The 14,714-nt window shown below is 53.1% G+C and overlaps 8 protein-coding genes across 8 annotated transcripts; 5 read left to right on the top strand and 3 right to left on the bottom strand.

Annotated features, from left to right (window-relative positions):
- Positions 1-28: 28 nt before the first annotated feature.
- BKA58DRAFT_384133 (uncharacterized protein) lies at positions 29-1,358 on the top strand. Its single transcript, XM_046170238.1, has one exon. The coding sequence runs from the start codon at positions 175-177 to the stop codon at positions 1,267-1,269; it is 1,095 nt and encodes a 364-aa protein (XP_046024816.1). The 5' UTR covers positions 29-174; the 3' UTR covers positions 1,270-1,358.
- Positions 1,359-2,910: 1,552 nt separating this feature from the next.
- On the top strand, positions 2,911-3,552 carry BKA58DRAFT_384131 (uncharacterized protein). Its single transcript, XM_046170237.1, has one exon. It carries the CDS (start codon positions 3,050-3,052, stop codon positions 3,461-3,463), a length of 414 nt encoding a protein of 137 aa, XP_046024815.1. The 5' UTR covers positions 2,911-3,049; the 3' UTR covers positions 3,464-3,552.
- Positions 3,553-3,656: 104 nt separating this feature from the next.
- On the bottom strand, positions 3,657-5,393 carry BKA58DRAFT_360295 (uncharacterized protein; the record flags this gene model as incomplete). Its single annotated transcript, XM_046168752.1, has 3 exons — positions 3,657-4,681; positions 4,732-5,209; positions 5,256-5,393. 3 exons carry the CDS (start codon positions 5,391-5,393, stop codon positions 3,657-3,659), a joined length of 1,641 nt encoding a protein of 546 aa, XP_046024814.1.
- A 797-nt stretch (positions 5,394-6,190) lies between these two features.
- On the top strand, positions 6,191-6,978 carry BKA58DRAFT_315892 (uncharacterized protein; the record flags this gene model as incomplete). The annotated part of the gene is made up of 2 exons (XM_046167546.1): positions 6,191-6,662; positions 6,866-6,978. 2 exons carry the CDS (start codon positions 6,191-6,193, stop codon positions 6,976-6,978), a joined length of 585 nt encoding a protein of 194 aa, XP_046024813.1.
- Positions 6,979-7,674: 696 nt separating this feature from the next.
- BKA58DRAFT_168040 (uncharacterized protein) lies at positions 7,675-9,308 on the top strand. The gene has a single exon (XM_046165117.1). The coding sequence runs from the start codon at positions 7,927-7,929 to the stop codon at positions 9,247-9,249; it is 1,323 nt and encodes a 440-aa protein (XP_046024812.1). The 5' UTR covers positions 7,675-7,926; the 3' UTR covers positions 9,250-9,308.
- Positions 9,309-9,367: 59 nt separating this feature from the next.
- Positions 9,368-10,022, bottom strand: BKA58DRAFT_315730 (uncharacterized protein; the record flags this gene model as incomplete). Its single annotated transcript, XM_046167536.1, has 3 exons — positions 9,368-9,583; positions 9,623-9,851; positions 9,898-10,022. 3 exons carry the CDS (start codon positions 10,020-10,022, stop codon positions 9,368-9,370), a joined length of 570 nt encoding a protein of 189 aa, XP_046024811.1.
- Positions 10,023-10,150: 128 nt separating this feature from the next.
- On the bottom strand, positions 10,151-11,274 carry BKA58DRAFT_168065 (uncharacterized protein). Its single transcript, XM_046165119.1, has 3 exons — positions 10,602-11,274; positions 10,396-10,552; positions 10,151-10,351 (listed from the first exon to the last, which is right to left on the bottom strand). The coding sequence occupies exons 1-2, from the start codon at positions 11,108-11,110 to the stop codon at positions 10,477-10,479; spliced, it is 585 nt and encodes a 194-aa protein (XP_046024810.1). The 5' UTR covers positions 11,111-11,274; the 3' UTR covers positions 10,151-10,351; positions 10,396-10,476.
- A 1,242-nt stretch (positions 11,275-12,516) lies between these two features.
- On the top strand, positions 12,517-14,282 carry BKA58DRAFT_167918 (uncharacterized protein). Its single transcript, XM_046165115.1, has one exon. It carries the CDS (start codon positions 12,705-12,707, stop codon positions 13,938-13,940), a length of 1,236 nt encoding a protein of 411 aa, XP_046024809.1. The 5' UTR covers positions 12,517-12,704; the 3' UTR covers positions 13,941-14,282.
- The last annotated feature ends 432 nt before the right edge of the window (positions 14,283-14,714 follow it).

Raw genomic sequence — 14,714 nt, 5'->3', positions numbered from 1 at the left:
AGTGTGTGGAGGTACCCCGCCCGCCTGCGATGATGTATAGATGCTGGAAAGTCCTGCTAGGCACGGCTTTATCTGCCCCTCCACCTCGATAGTTGTACGAACTTGTGCTTCGATAGCTTACATCAAGCTACATACACCTTACCAGCTCTTTGCCGTCACACGCACCATCCCGCCATGTCCAACCTACCAGCCGATCTCAACACATACCCCTGGTATGTCGAATCATGGTCCTCCTACAGGACTGCCCACGAAACTGCCTTATCCCTCACGGAAATTTCTGAAGACGACTGGTCCACAACCCTGAAAATCACAATCCTCGCCACCATGAGCGGTGTCGTGGCTCCAGATGGTCACACTATAACTGCTTCAGAATATTACGACGTCTCTGGTTGTCAAATCTGGCTCACGTACTGGCCAGACCAGATATGGTATCGCCGCGCTCCGATTACGCAGTCAGAGTCGAGCATCGAGACTAAGACTTTGATACCGCCAGCAGAACTCCCGAGACCAACTTCCACGAGTGGAGGCGAGGATCACACAGCTTCAGCGGCCGATGTGACCACGAATTCAGGCAGTTCAGACTCGGGGAGCAGCGCGAGTGGAAAACAATCTGGAGGTAGCAGCCAATCTACTGTAGCCGCATCAGCCAACGAAAGCAGCAGTCCAAGTTTAGGAGGCGGTGCGATCGCCGGAATAGCTATAGGCGGTATACTCGTCCTCGCTCTCGTAATCGGAGGATGGTTTTTCTGGCGACGAAGACAGCGTGCAAAAGCAAGAGCTTCGGGGCCGAGCGACGATGAACAGGGCAGGAGGGTCATAAGCACTGGAGGGCCACCTCCACAGTACTCTCCGACAGAGAAACAACCGCACATTCCAGATCATCATCAAGAAATGCCGGGGGATATAGTCATGCCAGCGCAAGAGTTGGATCCGGCTCAGTCCGCCAAATACGCGACGCATGCAGCACGGCATTCTACGAGTAAAGCATCGTATCAATACGAACCAGCGTATGAGCTTCATCCTGATGGTAGTACGGCAGAGCTGCCACATGGTGGAGAGGAAGATATTACGGCAGTACACCCTCACAGGCCTCAAACACCGGTAGCTCAGACCGCCGCTGGTGAGGAAGCCGGAACAAGGAGTGCTGCAGTATCACCAAATGTAGAGGCGCAAAGAAGACGCGAAATGGAGTGGTTAGATATGGAGGAAGAGAGGATACGGAAGAAGAGGGAGACGCTTTCTATGCAAGTAGGCGGGAAGAATTCATAACGCCTTTGTGGTTTTGATGCCAGTCTTGCTTAGTACACACTATTCTAATATAATTTCTAGTTCGAGCAATTGGAACGCGAGATCGTGAGGCACGGGCGACACCAGCCAGGCCCAAAGGATCGAAGGTCATGTGTGATGTTGGCCGCATGTTCGGTCTGAGGGACGCCGGATCAGCGCTCAATCGCATGTGGAGAATTGGGGGCCAGCAAAGCTCGCGCAACGACTCGCTCTCTGTCTTGCACATCATGAATGTAGCTAAACACGGTAACTGCTTGACTGCATATAGCATGGAACCTGCATGGCGCGAAGACTTCCAGCTGTGCCACAATGTACTAGCCTCTTTAAGGCTGTACAGCCTTACTTCAAGCGCAGCATCCAGACGAGTGTACATAATGCTGAAAGACCCATTGCGCAATGAAACCGATTGTTTGTCCATTAGGGGGAGATACGGGAAATATAGGAGACGCTCTTATTGCTGAGCAGTGGGAGCTTGATGAGACGAGAGAGGGTGGATGAACATTTTCTGGGAACGGTCTTAGGAGCGCAGGAGAGTGACAGGGGGACTATAGTCTGGCGCACGTGAAGGAGATCGGGACATAATAGTCTGATTTGGTGATGTAGGAGTGTCGCGGGGTTTGTTGGCAGAGACTGGTACACGCAGTTACCGTGAATGAACAACGAAGAACAAGAGTATCTAATGTTGACTGCTGCTTGCCTTTATTTTGGAGCCCACTTCTATGATAATCGTAGACTGTGGCTTGAATCTAGGCTATATGTCGTGTACCGTAAGCTGCATGCTTCCCCCGCGCGACACGGCAATAAAAGATCGAATCACCGTCGGCCTAGATACACATAGTTAGGGGCCAAAACTTTGTGGAGCGAATGAGCGGCATGCGCAGCCAACACAACATTTTGGCAGTGCTCAGAAGAGTAACGGCTTAACTAAATCCGGCGTTCAACCTATATACTGATGGTTTCAACTTTGCCGCGATGACAGCTCTCCAAGCCTCAATCAGGCTGTAAAAATGCACATTGTGGCCCTTACCGGGGATATATCCTAGACGTTGTGCATAGTATCAAAGCAGATAATCCTTTGCTGCTGTCGACCTCCACCTGCCGAGCCTCTTCATCATTACATTCGCACGCCCGTGGATTCGTCTCATTCGATTGTCAGAGCAGCGACTAGTTACCGCAGTCTACTGCATGATTGCCGAGAATGACAGCTCGAATTTCTTCACCAAGATGGATCACCGTCCCGCTCCCATCGCCGGATGAACAACGGCCCACGTATAAGATGACTCTTTCCATAGATGAAACATCGTCCACTACGGTTTTGATCAAAGAATTGCCATTGCTTCTAATTGAACTCTTCTCCAGCGATTCTCGTGAGCCACTTACGATAACTGGAACGCAAACAGCAGTAGTGGACAGTCTCACCCTAGCTCTCCAAATAAGCCCCAGTGCGGCAATTCTGTACATGCCTCAAGCTCCGATAAATACGTCACCAAGTTCGGCGTTCTCAACAAGAAATGGAGGCACCACCACATCCAAGCGACCTCGTACTACCCGGACCCCACGCCCTAAACCTATCCAAAACGGCACTTCCAAGCCAGGCATAGGGGGTGGCGCAATTGCCGGTATAGCGATAGGAGGCATTGTCGTTCTCGCCCTCATAATAGGCGGATGGTACTTCTGGCGGCGGAAGAAGCGGAGGGTGCAACCACCCACGACCACCCTTACCGACGATGAATTGGCGAGGCGAGAAGGCGGCGGCGACAAAATGGTACTCGATACGGACAATAATGTGACCAGAACGGGAGCGGACCAGACGGAATACCAAGAAATGTCGGGGAACGGCCTCACGCAGGAATTGAATCGGTCGCACTCGTACAAATACGCGATTGGAGGAGCGCACGAGCTCAGGGCTGAGGATCGGCCGGGCGAGTTGCCATATAATGGGATGGAGGAACATGGGCGAATAAGTGAGAACAGAGAGGTTGGAGTGGACAATGAAGGCGATGGTCGAAATGTAGAAACGCTGCCAGTACCAGGAGCGATCAATTCGACGTCACAGGTCTCACCTCATGTCGAAGCGCAGAGGAAGAGAGAAGTGGAGTGGTTGGAGATGGAAGAGACAAGGATGAGACAGAGGAGAGAAGCACTTCTGCAACAGGGTGGTGCACAGACGCAATGATGGAGATACATGAGGAAAGATGGAGAGTTTGGTAAACAATTGTGTTGCCGATATGATGATGGAAAGAAATGAATGACAAGATGAGGTCTCCAGACACACTACAACCATTCAGTCATTTCAGCCACGCAGATCTTCCGCAAAACGCAGGGTCACACATACCATCCCCTCATCCACCGCCTTACAATCCCACTCGTCAAACCAACCCCTCCAACCCCTCATTCAACCTTCCCAACCTCCCTCTAACCTTCTCCACCCTCTCTCCTCTAATCTCGACCACCTTGCTCTCCTTCTCCTCCATTTGTACCTTCCTAGCCTCCTTCTCAAACTTCCTCTTCCACATCCCTCGATAGTTCACAACGCACTGCCTGGTCCAAACACTCCACCACATGTCCCTCGCCCATTGCACGAGCACTTCATCCGTCGCGTCAGCGAGTTGCGCATCTGTCCATTGCATCTGGAAGTCTTTGTCGCGCGGCGCGGTGGTGAGGTAAGGAGACCCGGTGGAGGGGCAGAAATGTGTCCAGCGGAAGAGGCAGAGGAGTTTAGCTGAAAGTGACATGTTGGGTGGAGGCGGGGAAGGGGAGAATGAAACTGGTGGTGTGCGAGGGAGGGGCTCGACGAACACGGCTGGGTTTGTGGGCTGGGTGATGGGTGGAGAGAGGGGAGTCAAGACCAGGGCGCTTGGTGAAGTCGGCGAGGCATTAGTTGATAAGCTGGGTGTGAGCGGTGGTGTCAGAGGTGGTGTCATCTCGCCTATCGCTGTGGGTTCTAGATCGGGGGTCATGGGCTGTGAATACTTGACTATGATGGTTGGAATGGAGATGTCGCTACTCCATCCATTCTTACCGGTTGGAATGGCTTGTGTGATGAGGTCGCGCAGTCTCTGCTCTTCGCGTTCTTTGACCCAAGTGGCGCGCTTGGTGTAGTATTCGGTTGCGATGTGAGGGAACATGGTGAAGACTTTGTCGCGGACGGCTGCTCTGGTGCGGGTTTGCCATGTTTCGAGGTCTTCATAGACATGCTCGCTGGGTTTGCCGTTGTCGTGGCCATTATCCTGAGCGTGAAGGTAGCCGGGAAAGTGCTCGGGTACCCATTCCTTGATGAAGTGTGTCCAGTACGGTGCTCGGTCTTCAAGTCGTTCGTGGTACTTTCCCTCGGCTAGTCGTGCGGCGAAGTGACCTGGATGGAAAAGCCATGAGCTGGCCAAGTACTTGTAGACTAAAGATATCATCAGTGAAAATCATGAAGAACGCGGATCGATAACTTACTCTCCTCCTTGGTCTTGAATCCAGCATTCAAGATCCTCCAATCCAAGCCCACGATGCGTAGCGCATCTTTCGGATCCTTGCTAATCCACACCATGCTACCAGGAAAGTTCGTCTCTTCCATCTCTTCAACACGGATATGTATACCCTCAGGATCCATAGTAAGACCAAGTGGCTTGATCATACTGCCGAGCATCTTGCTGTTGCTTGCGTAGTTGAGCTCGAAGTGACACCAGTAAAACAATTCTGGCTTGAAGCAAACTTTGACATCGATTTGGATGAAGTAATTCTCTTCACCATGAGGCGAGTCGATGGCGAAGTACATGCAGTCTCTGGTGAGATAGCCCTGGCGCCCGTGGGTGGTGTCGAGGACGTCCTTGATGAGGGAGACGGTGCTTTGCCATGGGAATGTGTCGAGTGTGGTGGTGCCTTTGAAATGGAGAGGGGAGCAGACTAGGAAATCGACGTCGCCGTAGTCATCCTATTCGTATCAGTACGGAGATGGCATATTGTGTGTTCGAGCATACTTTGCTAGGCATCTCGGTCGGCACCACGACTTGCGCGAAGACAGTCTGCAGCGCAGCTTTCGTCTCTGCTTTGACGTTTTCGTAGACAACTTGGGAAATGCGAGGACAATACAATCCTTTGAAGGCATGGCCGCCCATGTTGTGCGGTAGTCGATGAAGAGGTAGTGAATAGTATCGTCTAAGCCTCCGCCAAATATTAAGGGTATCTGATTCGAAGTGACAAATGAGAAGAAGATGGATGAATAGATGATGAGTATGAATTTAATGCGATATATACCAATCTAACGTGCTGCAAGACGAAGTAAAGGTAAGAGCAGCCGAGCGGTGTCAAGTGCGGTAAGAGAATATCAGACGACACGGCAAGTACTCAGCGTAACCAACATCACAAATTTATACGCGACCCCAATCTCATCGAGCCTTACCTTTACCATGAGGCGTCGAGTAGTAACAGTGCTATATCAACCAACTGACAGCCATAAGATTACTGTTCTACCCTTATGGTGATGGAGAGAACAGGACTACCCAAGACTCGACCGTCGAGGGCGTAAGTGCGAAATGAACCCCGTAGGAGATGATTTCCGCGAGCTACACTGCTTCATACTATGACATGTAAGCCAAAGACAGTATCTGATAGAAACGCTCGCCGAGACCTGGCAAAATCACTGTGCTGCCTTTCACATCAACCTCGGATTTGTTACGATATGCACCTTGACAGAGTGCGCCTTGCCTGCAGCCTTGCAGCCTACCTCTCAAGCTCATGTGCAGCACATCTTTGCGGCGTTCAAAAAACGATTGGGCGAGGCTGCTCTGTATCACCCTCACCATGACCGCCCATGCGGCGCAGCAGTGCCACAAGCGCTAAGCCTGAACACATATCAGCATCACAACCACCGCAACCTCACCGTTGACCATCAACCACCAAATCAGCTGGCAACATGACAATGGAACGTCTTCAAGCACTTCTCGCCTGCTTCCCCTGCGGCACAGAGGAGACAAAGCACGAGACCCACCCCAACGAGAAAGTAGCCTTACTCGCTGCCGCCAACGACAACCCACGTCCAGCTATCGAGATCGCAGACGACGTCGTCGATGCCCTCCTCACTACTCACCTTACCGGTGCAGCCCTGCGTATGCACCTCGACTCCCTCGTCGGCGCCTCCGGCTGGTGCACCAACATTGCAAAGCGCGTCCTCGAGCGACTCACCACGGCCCTGCAGGCGTCTCACGAGAAACTCGGTCCCACCGTCCATACCGCCTATACCAAAGCCTGTGAAGCAGCACAAGCCATTGAGGGTTTCGTCATCGAGCACCCCGTAATGTGTACCGTCATTGCCCTGGGCGTCCTCGCCATCATCGCGCCGTGGGTGCTGGAAGCGCTCGGTTTCGCAGAGTTGGGGCCAATCGAAGGTACGTGTATATGAATATTAATTCCATCGCTTCCAGTGCCTTGGGAATTTGGGGATGAAGATGCGACATTGCGTTCCGTGGAAATTGGGAAGAAGCAACGACGAGAATGAGATGGGGGCCAAGAAAAGTTGGAAACTATGCAGGAGATGAATGGACTTGAACATTGAACAACGAATGCAAGGCTAATGCGCGTACCAATGCAGGCACCTTCGCTTCCTGGTGGCAGTCGACCTACGCTGGCCTTGTACCGAAAGGGTCGTTGTTTTCCTTTTTCCAGCGGCTGGGTATGGTGAAGTGGCACTGGGTTGTTGGTTGATTTCAGCTGGTTGAGTGAGGGGTTGACGTATCCGTTCGTGCGCTCTCGCTCCTCCTCCTCCTATCGATCAAGATCAGACCACCTCGGATGAGCTGAGATACAGATCAAGGAAGCGGACGCGGGGGAACAGCCAGATCCAGAACGGCAGATGACGCAGAAGGATTCTAATGCTTCCGCTCGCGTATCTCGCATGAAGGAAGGATTGACATGGGTGGCATTGTGCTGTCTGCAGTCGTGTTAGTAGGGCGCCTAAATCCAATCCTTCCAACTTCCCCTCATGCCTCCTTTCCAATGTCCACGTCCTTGATTAGTAGTTCGCCACCTTATGCTATCCTGAGGCTCTGCCATCATCGCAATCTCCCCACAACCGTTCTACGTCATCCCACAGTTGGGGAAACTGGCCGTGTAACGGGAAAGAAGGCGGCGTTTCGAAATAAAACGTAAAGCAACGCAACGGTTCCCGTCGGGATGACATCCCGCAGCTGTCACTGTTACAGTTTGTTCGCGGGACAACCTACTAAACTGACAACTTTAATTAAGATTAATGATGGAAACGCAGACGCTGGCAAAGCGCTGTGTGTGTGTGGAGCGAGGGTTAAGATTTTCCGACGGGGACCACTGGAAAGAAGGACGCGTACGCGCCTGCGCTAGAACAATGCCTCAACGCGTGCGCGTCGATACTTGCCAGTCGCGCTAAGGCCATCTGTCAGCACGGCACGCGACGGTAAATGTTTGGTACGGTACAACTCCACCCACCACACAAATCCCACCCACACGTACCCCACGCAACGCGACGCCGCCCGCAGATCGACACGGGACGTGGCGTACGATCGGCCATTGGTTACAGATCTCAACGGCTGCGTTTTCATTTTTTTGCTTGTCGTTCTGTTTCGTTTCTAAATTCTACCTTTACGTTGTTGCTTCTCCAGTGTGCGTCGCAGGTCCGCCATGCGTCTGTACGCTTTTGGTGTGAAACACGAGGGTGCTCGCCCTGGGGTTAGTGCGGGAAGGTGTATTTTGCAGGCACGGAGCATCAGAGTGATTTGGGTGGGGTGGTGCGACGCTGTGATCGCTTGCAGCAACAATGAAGATGGAGATGGGGTTGGAGCTGGAGTTGGACAGCAAAATAAGAATGGTGGTGGTAAAGTTGGTGTTGGGGAACCACGGGTTCGGGATCTCATGATCATGTACATGGGCACAGGCCTTACGGCTGCTCAGAAAGAATACTTGATGAGCGATAGCGATCTGAAACGAGCGCTTCCCTTCTCTCCAGATCGCGATAATGGAAGCGAGGTCATCTTCTTTGGTAGCACGATGCATGATGGATTGAGGGGGTATGTGTTGACTGTCAAGAGCGGGGAAGATGCCCGGGACGCTGCGGATCAGAAAGTCGTCTTGTTTGGTACCGATGCTGAGATCGAGGATACTGGTGTACCAGACGTACAAGTTTTCGGTGTAAGCGATCAGGTTGAGATCGTGAAGGACGTGAAGATTGGGAGTGAGGGGCATGTGCTTGTTCACGTTGAGCTACGTTCCCGGGGTGTGGACTCGGTGTTGCGGTTCAACGACTTTGCGGCTTTGCGGCGTTATCTTGAGGCCGGTGAGATGGGTGAGGGGACCGGAGCAGCGGTCCTTCCTTACGAGCTTCGCGATCCTCCGCTGTGCGTTGTGAATGCTACGACGATGACTGCGCTAGACGTCGATATGCACGTTTGGACAGAGACAAGGGATCCGAGGTATTCGAAGTGCTTGGGCCGGCCGTACGATGGCACTTTAGACATTGCGCCCGTGCCATATCTCGAGGAAACCTACGTCACGAAGGTGGCCTCAGGCGGGTATATGAGCGCGGCCTTGAGCTCGGACGGCGAACTCTTCTTATGGGGTCAGGCATGTCCTGGGTCAAATGAAGAACTGGACGTGCTGAATGGCAATGCTGAAACGAGCGCACTGGTAACAGGCATCACTATCGATGACGAGCAAGATGAGTTTGTCAAGTGCTTGGACGTTCGGATAGATGGTCAGAACGCAGAGGCGTATGATGTAGCGGTTGGCCATGGCCACATCTTAGTGGCAGCCCAAACGTGTAAGACGGAAGGAAGAGTCAAAAGAGTTTTGTTCGCGGCGGGAGACAACAGCAGGGACCAGCTGGGTCTAGCAATGGATGCAGATTCCAAGAAGAGATTTGAAGACGTCACAGCTTTGCGGGACGAGCGAATCATCCAGTTGGCGGCAGCTGGATGGTCCACTTATGTTGTGACACTCGAAGAATAACTATCTTATATTATCAGATTTATAACACCCAGGGAGGTATCAGACTAGGTGTGCGGGGCGGAGGTAAGGTGTATGCAACAGTGCGCATCTTGTAGGAGAACAAGATATCAACTTCAGCTCAGCAAGGAAGGCCACAACCACGCGACGGCCCTCCACAATCGTACGACACTCGCTTCGTTCGCTTTGCAGGTCCTTGCTCAACGTGGAATATCGGACCCATAGGGTCAAGCTGCCCATCCACGATGTCTATCGACGGTGGAGGAGGTGGTAACAGCTGTGGCGAACCGGGCTGAACAGCGATCTGCGTAGTGACAACAATGGAACCAGCCCTGCTCTGGATAATCGGAGGGACAAGGGCAGACTGAACTGAGACCTGAGAAGCTTTGGATCGAGTCTTAGATCTGCGGGTGCTGAGGTGAATGAGTCGGCGCGGCAAGATGCAATCGAACAAAGGACGTAAATGAGGAAGGCATGCTACAATAATTGCCGTACTCATCCGTGCGATTGCCCACATCAAAGTGTTGCCCATGCCGTATGTTACGTCGCCTTGATAAGCGACACCGGCTAGTGAGTCGAGGCGAAAGGCACCAATGAACATGTTGCTACACTTATCAGCCATGGCTGAGCGAAGACGGTCCCTGATCGTACAATAATCCGAAAGCGAATATGATCGACACAGCCACCTTGTGGGATAGGCGCAGCTTTAGATGCCAGACCACATAGTGCGGGAGACACCAGATGACAGCATCCAGGACTACTCCTAGCACTGCCATGCAGACCACACTTGGCTTCAGCCGGAAGCAGTGTCGTGGATTCTCGAAGGGTAATGTGTAGTTGTACTTGATCGGCCGACAGTGGAGCGCCATTACCATGACAGCCGCTAGTCCCAAGGCGATTGCCATGATGATACAAAAGTGAGCTGTGGGTCGGATTAATAAACATGTGGATACCGGATGTTGATGGATGTGTAAGGTTTGACAGTACCACCGTATCTCAACCAGCTGTATGTCCTAGTATATAAGGTCCGAATGAGGAAGATGAGGATCGCGCATCGAGTAAAGGCCATGCCGATGGCTAGGGGAAGCCGGAAGAGCCACAGAATCTGTAGACATAAGCTCTTGCCTCACATTAAGAATTTCTTCCTACTATCAGCGTTCGCTTGAGGTCCGCCATGGCAGCATGCATCATGTGTTCACGGACAAGACTAGCAGCCATTGCTTCATCACATTAGCAACGCAGTATGAACCGCAGACGTGAGCGACTCGCAAACAATAAACATTGCCATAACCACGTAGAGAAGGAGCTACCCGACGTGGTTAGAGAGTGCCTTCTGTATAGGGGTCAGGCCATACCAGGGCCAACACCAGAAACGTATCGTCAATAGTCCAGGGCAGTAGTCCCGTTCGCTTTGAGTAGAAGCGTGCCAGGATAAAAAGCAGAGGTAGCGCCGAGAAAATGACAAGGGCCGCGATATAATTGCCGAATAGCATGGATTGTTCGGATCGTGCCGACTAGGAAAAAGGACCGGTGGGGTGCTGGCGATGGTGCCTAGGATGCAGTCGAACGCATTACGTGAGATGGGGTGAGGATGCAAAGCCAAATGGGCGACTAGGTGTCGGAATGGATGGTGAGGTGGTGAGAGGTGGTGGTGGGGATCGTAGATGGGATTGTTACACAATGGCATGCCCCATGCGGAGCTGCTGCCGTCGAGGGTGGTGAAACACTTGGAGACACAGACAACGCAAGAAGGTGCCAGCGAGAAAGTGAAGCAATCCGGGAAGACGCCGTTGGGCAGGCAGCCCTTTGCGGTAGCGACGGCGGCGAGGCTCGTAAGGTGGCCCCGGGCGGCGTGGTTTCGCATGTCACGACGAGCTGTTCGGGCAATTCTTGAGCACCGTGCGGATCAGGCTGCTGCATGCGCACAACTCATGGATGCGGTGATGATGTCAATCGTGAAAAAAAAAAGACTCGGTGTTGATGCCCGGGCGACCAAAGCTGCATGCGGAAACAGCCCGACATTGCCAGCAAGCGACGCTTGGACGGGGGTAAGATGAGCACCAGGGCACAGCCGAAGCCTTACAAGGCGACGAGAAAAGCAAATGAGGGGTGACAGTGTTGACTACGAGAGTTCACGAGGTTACCAGTGAGTCGCAGAGTGCAGTACAAAGTAAATTGTCGGTGCGACGGTTTCAGTCTGACAGCTCGAGTCTATCAGAGCCTGGAGGGGTGTCGCCAGTGATTGCGGTATTGCAGCCACAGTCGGACCTATCGAATCCCACACGGCACCGGATATCCGACCAAATGGCATCGGCACGGAGGTATGACTCTTCTTCAGGACCCTGGAAATCCAACTCTATCCTGGGTTTCGAGATGCGAACGCGTTGCTCAGCCTCGGACCAGTGTCGCGTCTGGTCGAGTCGGCCCGTTTGTTCTTTTTTCGGCGTACCTGCTCTAGTACGGCGCACATTCACCCACCTCGGACAATTACGAGTGTGCCCGTATATACAGCGCAGTTGACGTGTAATTCCTACATCACGACGACGCGAGGGTACGTGAACCGCCGTTTGTATGTACAGCAGAGTTTCGCTTGCGCGGCCGGTGCTGATCGATCGCACTTTTATCTTAGCTGCGGCCAGTCAGAGACAGATCGTCGGGCCAAACGCATCAGTGGCAGGGCTGATCAGGCCTTGGAGAAACAGCACAGCGAGGGAAAAAAGCAAGGGTAGCGTCGATCATGATCACCACGACTTCACGCAACAGGCCTCGTTTGATGTGGGTACGATGGTTCACGCAGGCTGTCGCGGCACGTCTGCGCAGGCCCTCCACCACCGCTGACAGGCTGCAACAATTCTCACCATCAGGCGCTCCAACGCGAACTCTCCATGGCAAAACGGAGATTCCGGTGCTTTGCCACGACGGTAGCAGACGGCGCATGACAGGCCGCACGCCCTCTCGGCCCTCATTGGGCAGCGCCGCGAAACGCCAGCGGGATCCGGCAGATGGGTGCACGCCATCCAGGGGTGCAGCATAGTTCATCCTTCGAGTGCGCTTTTCCAAGGCCGTGCAAGACCCACCCATGTCGCTGGTCGAGGGCTGTAAACGTCATGTGCCCGTCCGCCTGCCTGCCAACTCGTACTTTTCGGCTTGGGCCCATAGCATTTCTTGCCAGGCTAGGACTGCCTGGGGCCTGGGAAGCGAGATGGGCCACTAATGCCATCCTGACCTGATCCGTCGACCGTTTTTCTGGCTTCAAAGTAGCCTTGCCATCCGTTTTACACGCGGCAACTCTCTTTTCCTTTTGCTCCGTGGACCAGCACTGTCACAACACCCCCTGGAAGTCTGCACTGAAGCTGCACTGTGTATTTAGGACTCCTCGCTCCCAGCATCGACTCACTCCGCGGCTCTGCGGCCATGAACTAGCATCCTCTCCCGCTCTATCCGGACTAATATACACAATGGACTCCCACCAGTCTTCGCCATCCCCTCGCAGGGCGAGTCCCAGATACAGCATGCAGAGACAAAGAAGTAACTCGTTTCCCATCGTTGAGGCTCTGGGCTGCTCAACCCCAGAAGCACTCCTTATTCTTGCTGAGGGCAGAGCCGCCGTCCGGAAACGCCGAGCTCGACGCAATCAGTCCGTCGACGATGAAGTCAACCGTCTCTTCAACCCCCAAGACCACCTCAAGTTTCTCGAAGGCCTCGCCGCCTTGCCTACGCCTCAAGATCAACCATCCCCCTTCGACGCAAAATGGTCTCACTCTCGCATGCCATCCGATGCCACGGATAACAGCACTTCGACCGTGGTCCCACATGTAAACGATGGCGAACCTCGGAATCTGTCGCCCACGCTAGGCGACTATTCCGCCAACCTTGCCGCTTTCATCAAGAACCAACTCAAGTCAATACCAACGTACCAATCCAACCACCGCCCCACCTCATCCCTCTCTCCCCGGTCGTGTCCAGATCTATCGTTTCCTACACAAGGGCCGTCGTCACCAAACCCAAATGCACGCCGCCAGACCGATGGACCAAAAGCTATCGAGATACCACCGGTGCGACCACCGATGAAGAGTCAGTTCTCGGCCTGGAGCTCCACTGACGACGACACGGATGACGAGGCGCTTCCCCTCCCGGAGTATACCTTTTCCAGTGAACAAGGCCCCAACTCCAAGGGAAGCAACTTCACGCCGTCGATTCTAGGCTACTACGAGACCTCGCACCACAATTCGTCGTTTCTATTTTCGTCGACGCCGCTAGAGGAAGAGTCAGAGCCCACTACGGCTAAAGCCTTCAAGTTTCCTGACCCGTCAGCACTACCACGTTCCTCACCTGAGGAAGAGCACAATGATGACGAGGACGTCGCCGACTACCCCTCCTCGTCTTGCCCCTCCCAACCTCAGCTCACCTCGACGTCAGCACCTTCGTATACCTCGTCTTCGGTGTCGTCGTCGTCGTACTTTGACTGCAAGCGCCTGGCCATCACCCCGCTGATGAAGCAGGCTGTCATTGCGGCAGTCACACCACCACATCTACACAAGAAGAGGCTTACTGCTGTATCGCCTTGGGAGGGTAACGCCTTCTCCAGCGTGCACGATGTGTACGTTGAGTCACAGCAGCGTGTCAACGTCGACGGCATGTCCTTTGACATGCTGCGCGACCTGAACGTCTCCAGCAGGCTCACACCTTGCTAATCCCAACACTACCACACCTTTGCCTATCTCCCTGTCTTACTAGCGCGCGCGTTCGGGTGTTGTTGTTGCCAGAAGCTGTGGTTCAGCCGGTCTAACCACACCCAACGGCCTATTCCTTTACGTTGCTTCTTCCCTGTCTTTTGCACGCAAAATATCCCTCTTGTAATCTGGTTGCTTCGGGCGTTTCACACAAGCGTTTATCAGACTGCTAAGCTTTTTCCTTTGTTTGTGGAAGTGGGGTGTTTCGGCTTCTTGATTTAGCACATTCGGCGCTCTGCTTCTTTTGTTTTTCTCTACACGAACTTATCTTTTCTCTTTCTTGTGGGGCGTCTTTCCAGCACATCACGAGTGTACGCGACACACGAATTCCATTCATTCTTTAATCAACGGAGTGGAAGAGGAGTTCTGGAGAGATTGTTACAGCCCAGAAGGAGGGCAGATGTTTCGCAGGCAGGAGCAGAATGCAAGTACGATAGCCAGGCGGCAGTGGATTTCGGCATAGTCTAGCTCAAGAAGAAACAGAAGAACACACAGCATACATTTGCAACACACAACAATACACACTCGGTAGCAATACAAACACACTTGCGCATCTACTTCATGCTTTTCTCCGCACCTCTCCAGACTTTGCCCCAAGTGATGCTAATATTAACCACCAAAAGCTGCCATACCGAGTACCCGGGTCAGGCCAAAAAAGGTATATGAATCATGATACACGGCAGTCGTTGCACGGATAATATAAAGCGGTGAAGGAAGGGGGGAAACATGCAAGGT

This window comes from Alternaria rosae, assembly GCF_020736505.1.
Source record: "Alternaria rosae strain MPI-PUGE-AT-0040 chromosome Unknown BKA58scaffold_5, whole genome shotgun sequence".
Classification (NCBI taxonomy): Eukaryota; Fungi; Ascomycota; class Dothideomycetes; order Pleosporales; family Pleosporaceae; genus Alternaria; species Alternaria rosae.
This window is presented reverse-complemented; position numbering and strand designations above follow the sequence as displayed.

What these genes read in the sequence shown, in the direction of transcription:
- BKA58DRAFT_384133 (XM_046170238.1), top strand. Translation starts at nt 175, where the DNA reads ATGTCCAACCTACCAGCCGATCTCAACACATACCCCTGGTATGTCGAA.
- BKA58DRAFT_384131 (XM_046170237.1), top strand. Translation starts at nt 3,050, where the DNA reads ATGGTACTCGATACGGACAATAATGTGACCAGAACGGGAGCGGACCAG.
- BKA58DRAFT_168040 (XM_046165117.1), top strand. Translation starts at nt 7,927, where the DNA reads ATGCGTCTGTACGCTTTTGGTGTGAAACACGAGGGTGCTCGCCCTGGG.
- BKA58DRAFT_168065 (XM_046165119.1), bottom strand. Translation starts at nt 11,110, where the DNA reads ATGCGAAACCACGCCGCCCGGGGCCACCTTACGAGCCTCGCCGCCGTC. An exon ending in CGTTTCTGGTGTTGGCCCTG is followed by an intron (nt 10,553 to 10,601) that starts GTATGGCCTGAC and finishes CACGTCGGGTAG; the next exon opens with CTCCTTCTCTACGTGGTTAT.
- BKA58DRAFT_167918 (XM_046165115.1), top strand. Translation starts at nt 12,705, where the DNA reads ATGGACTCCCACCAGTCTTCGCCATCCCCTCGCAGGGCGAGTCCCAGA.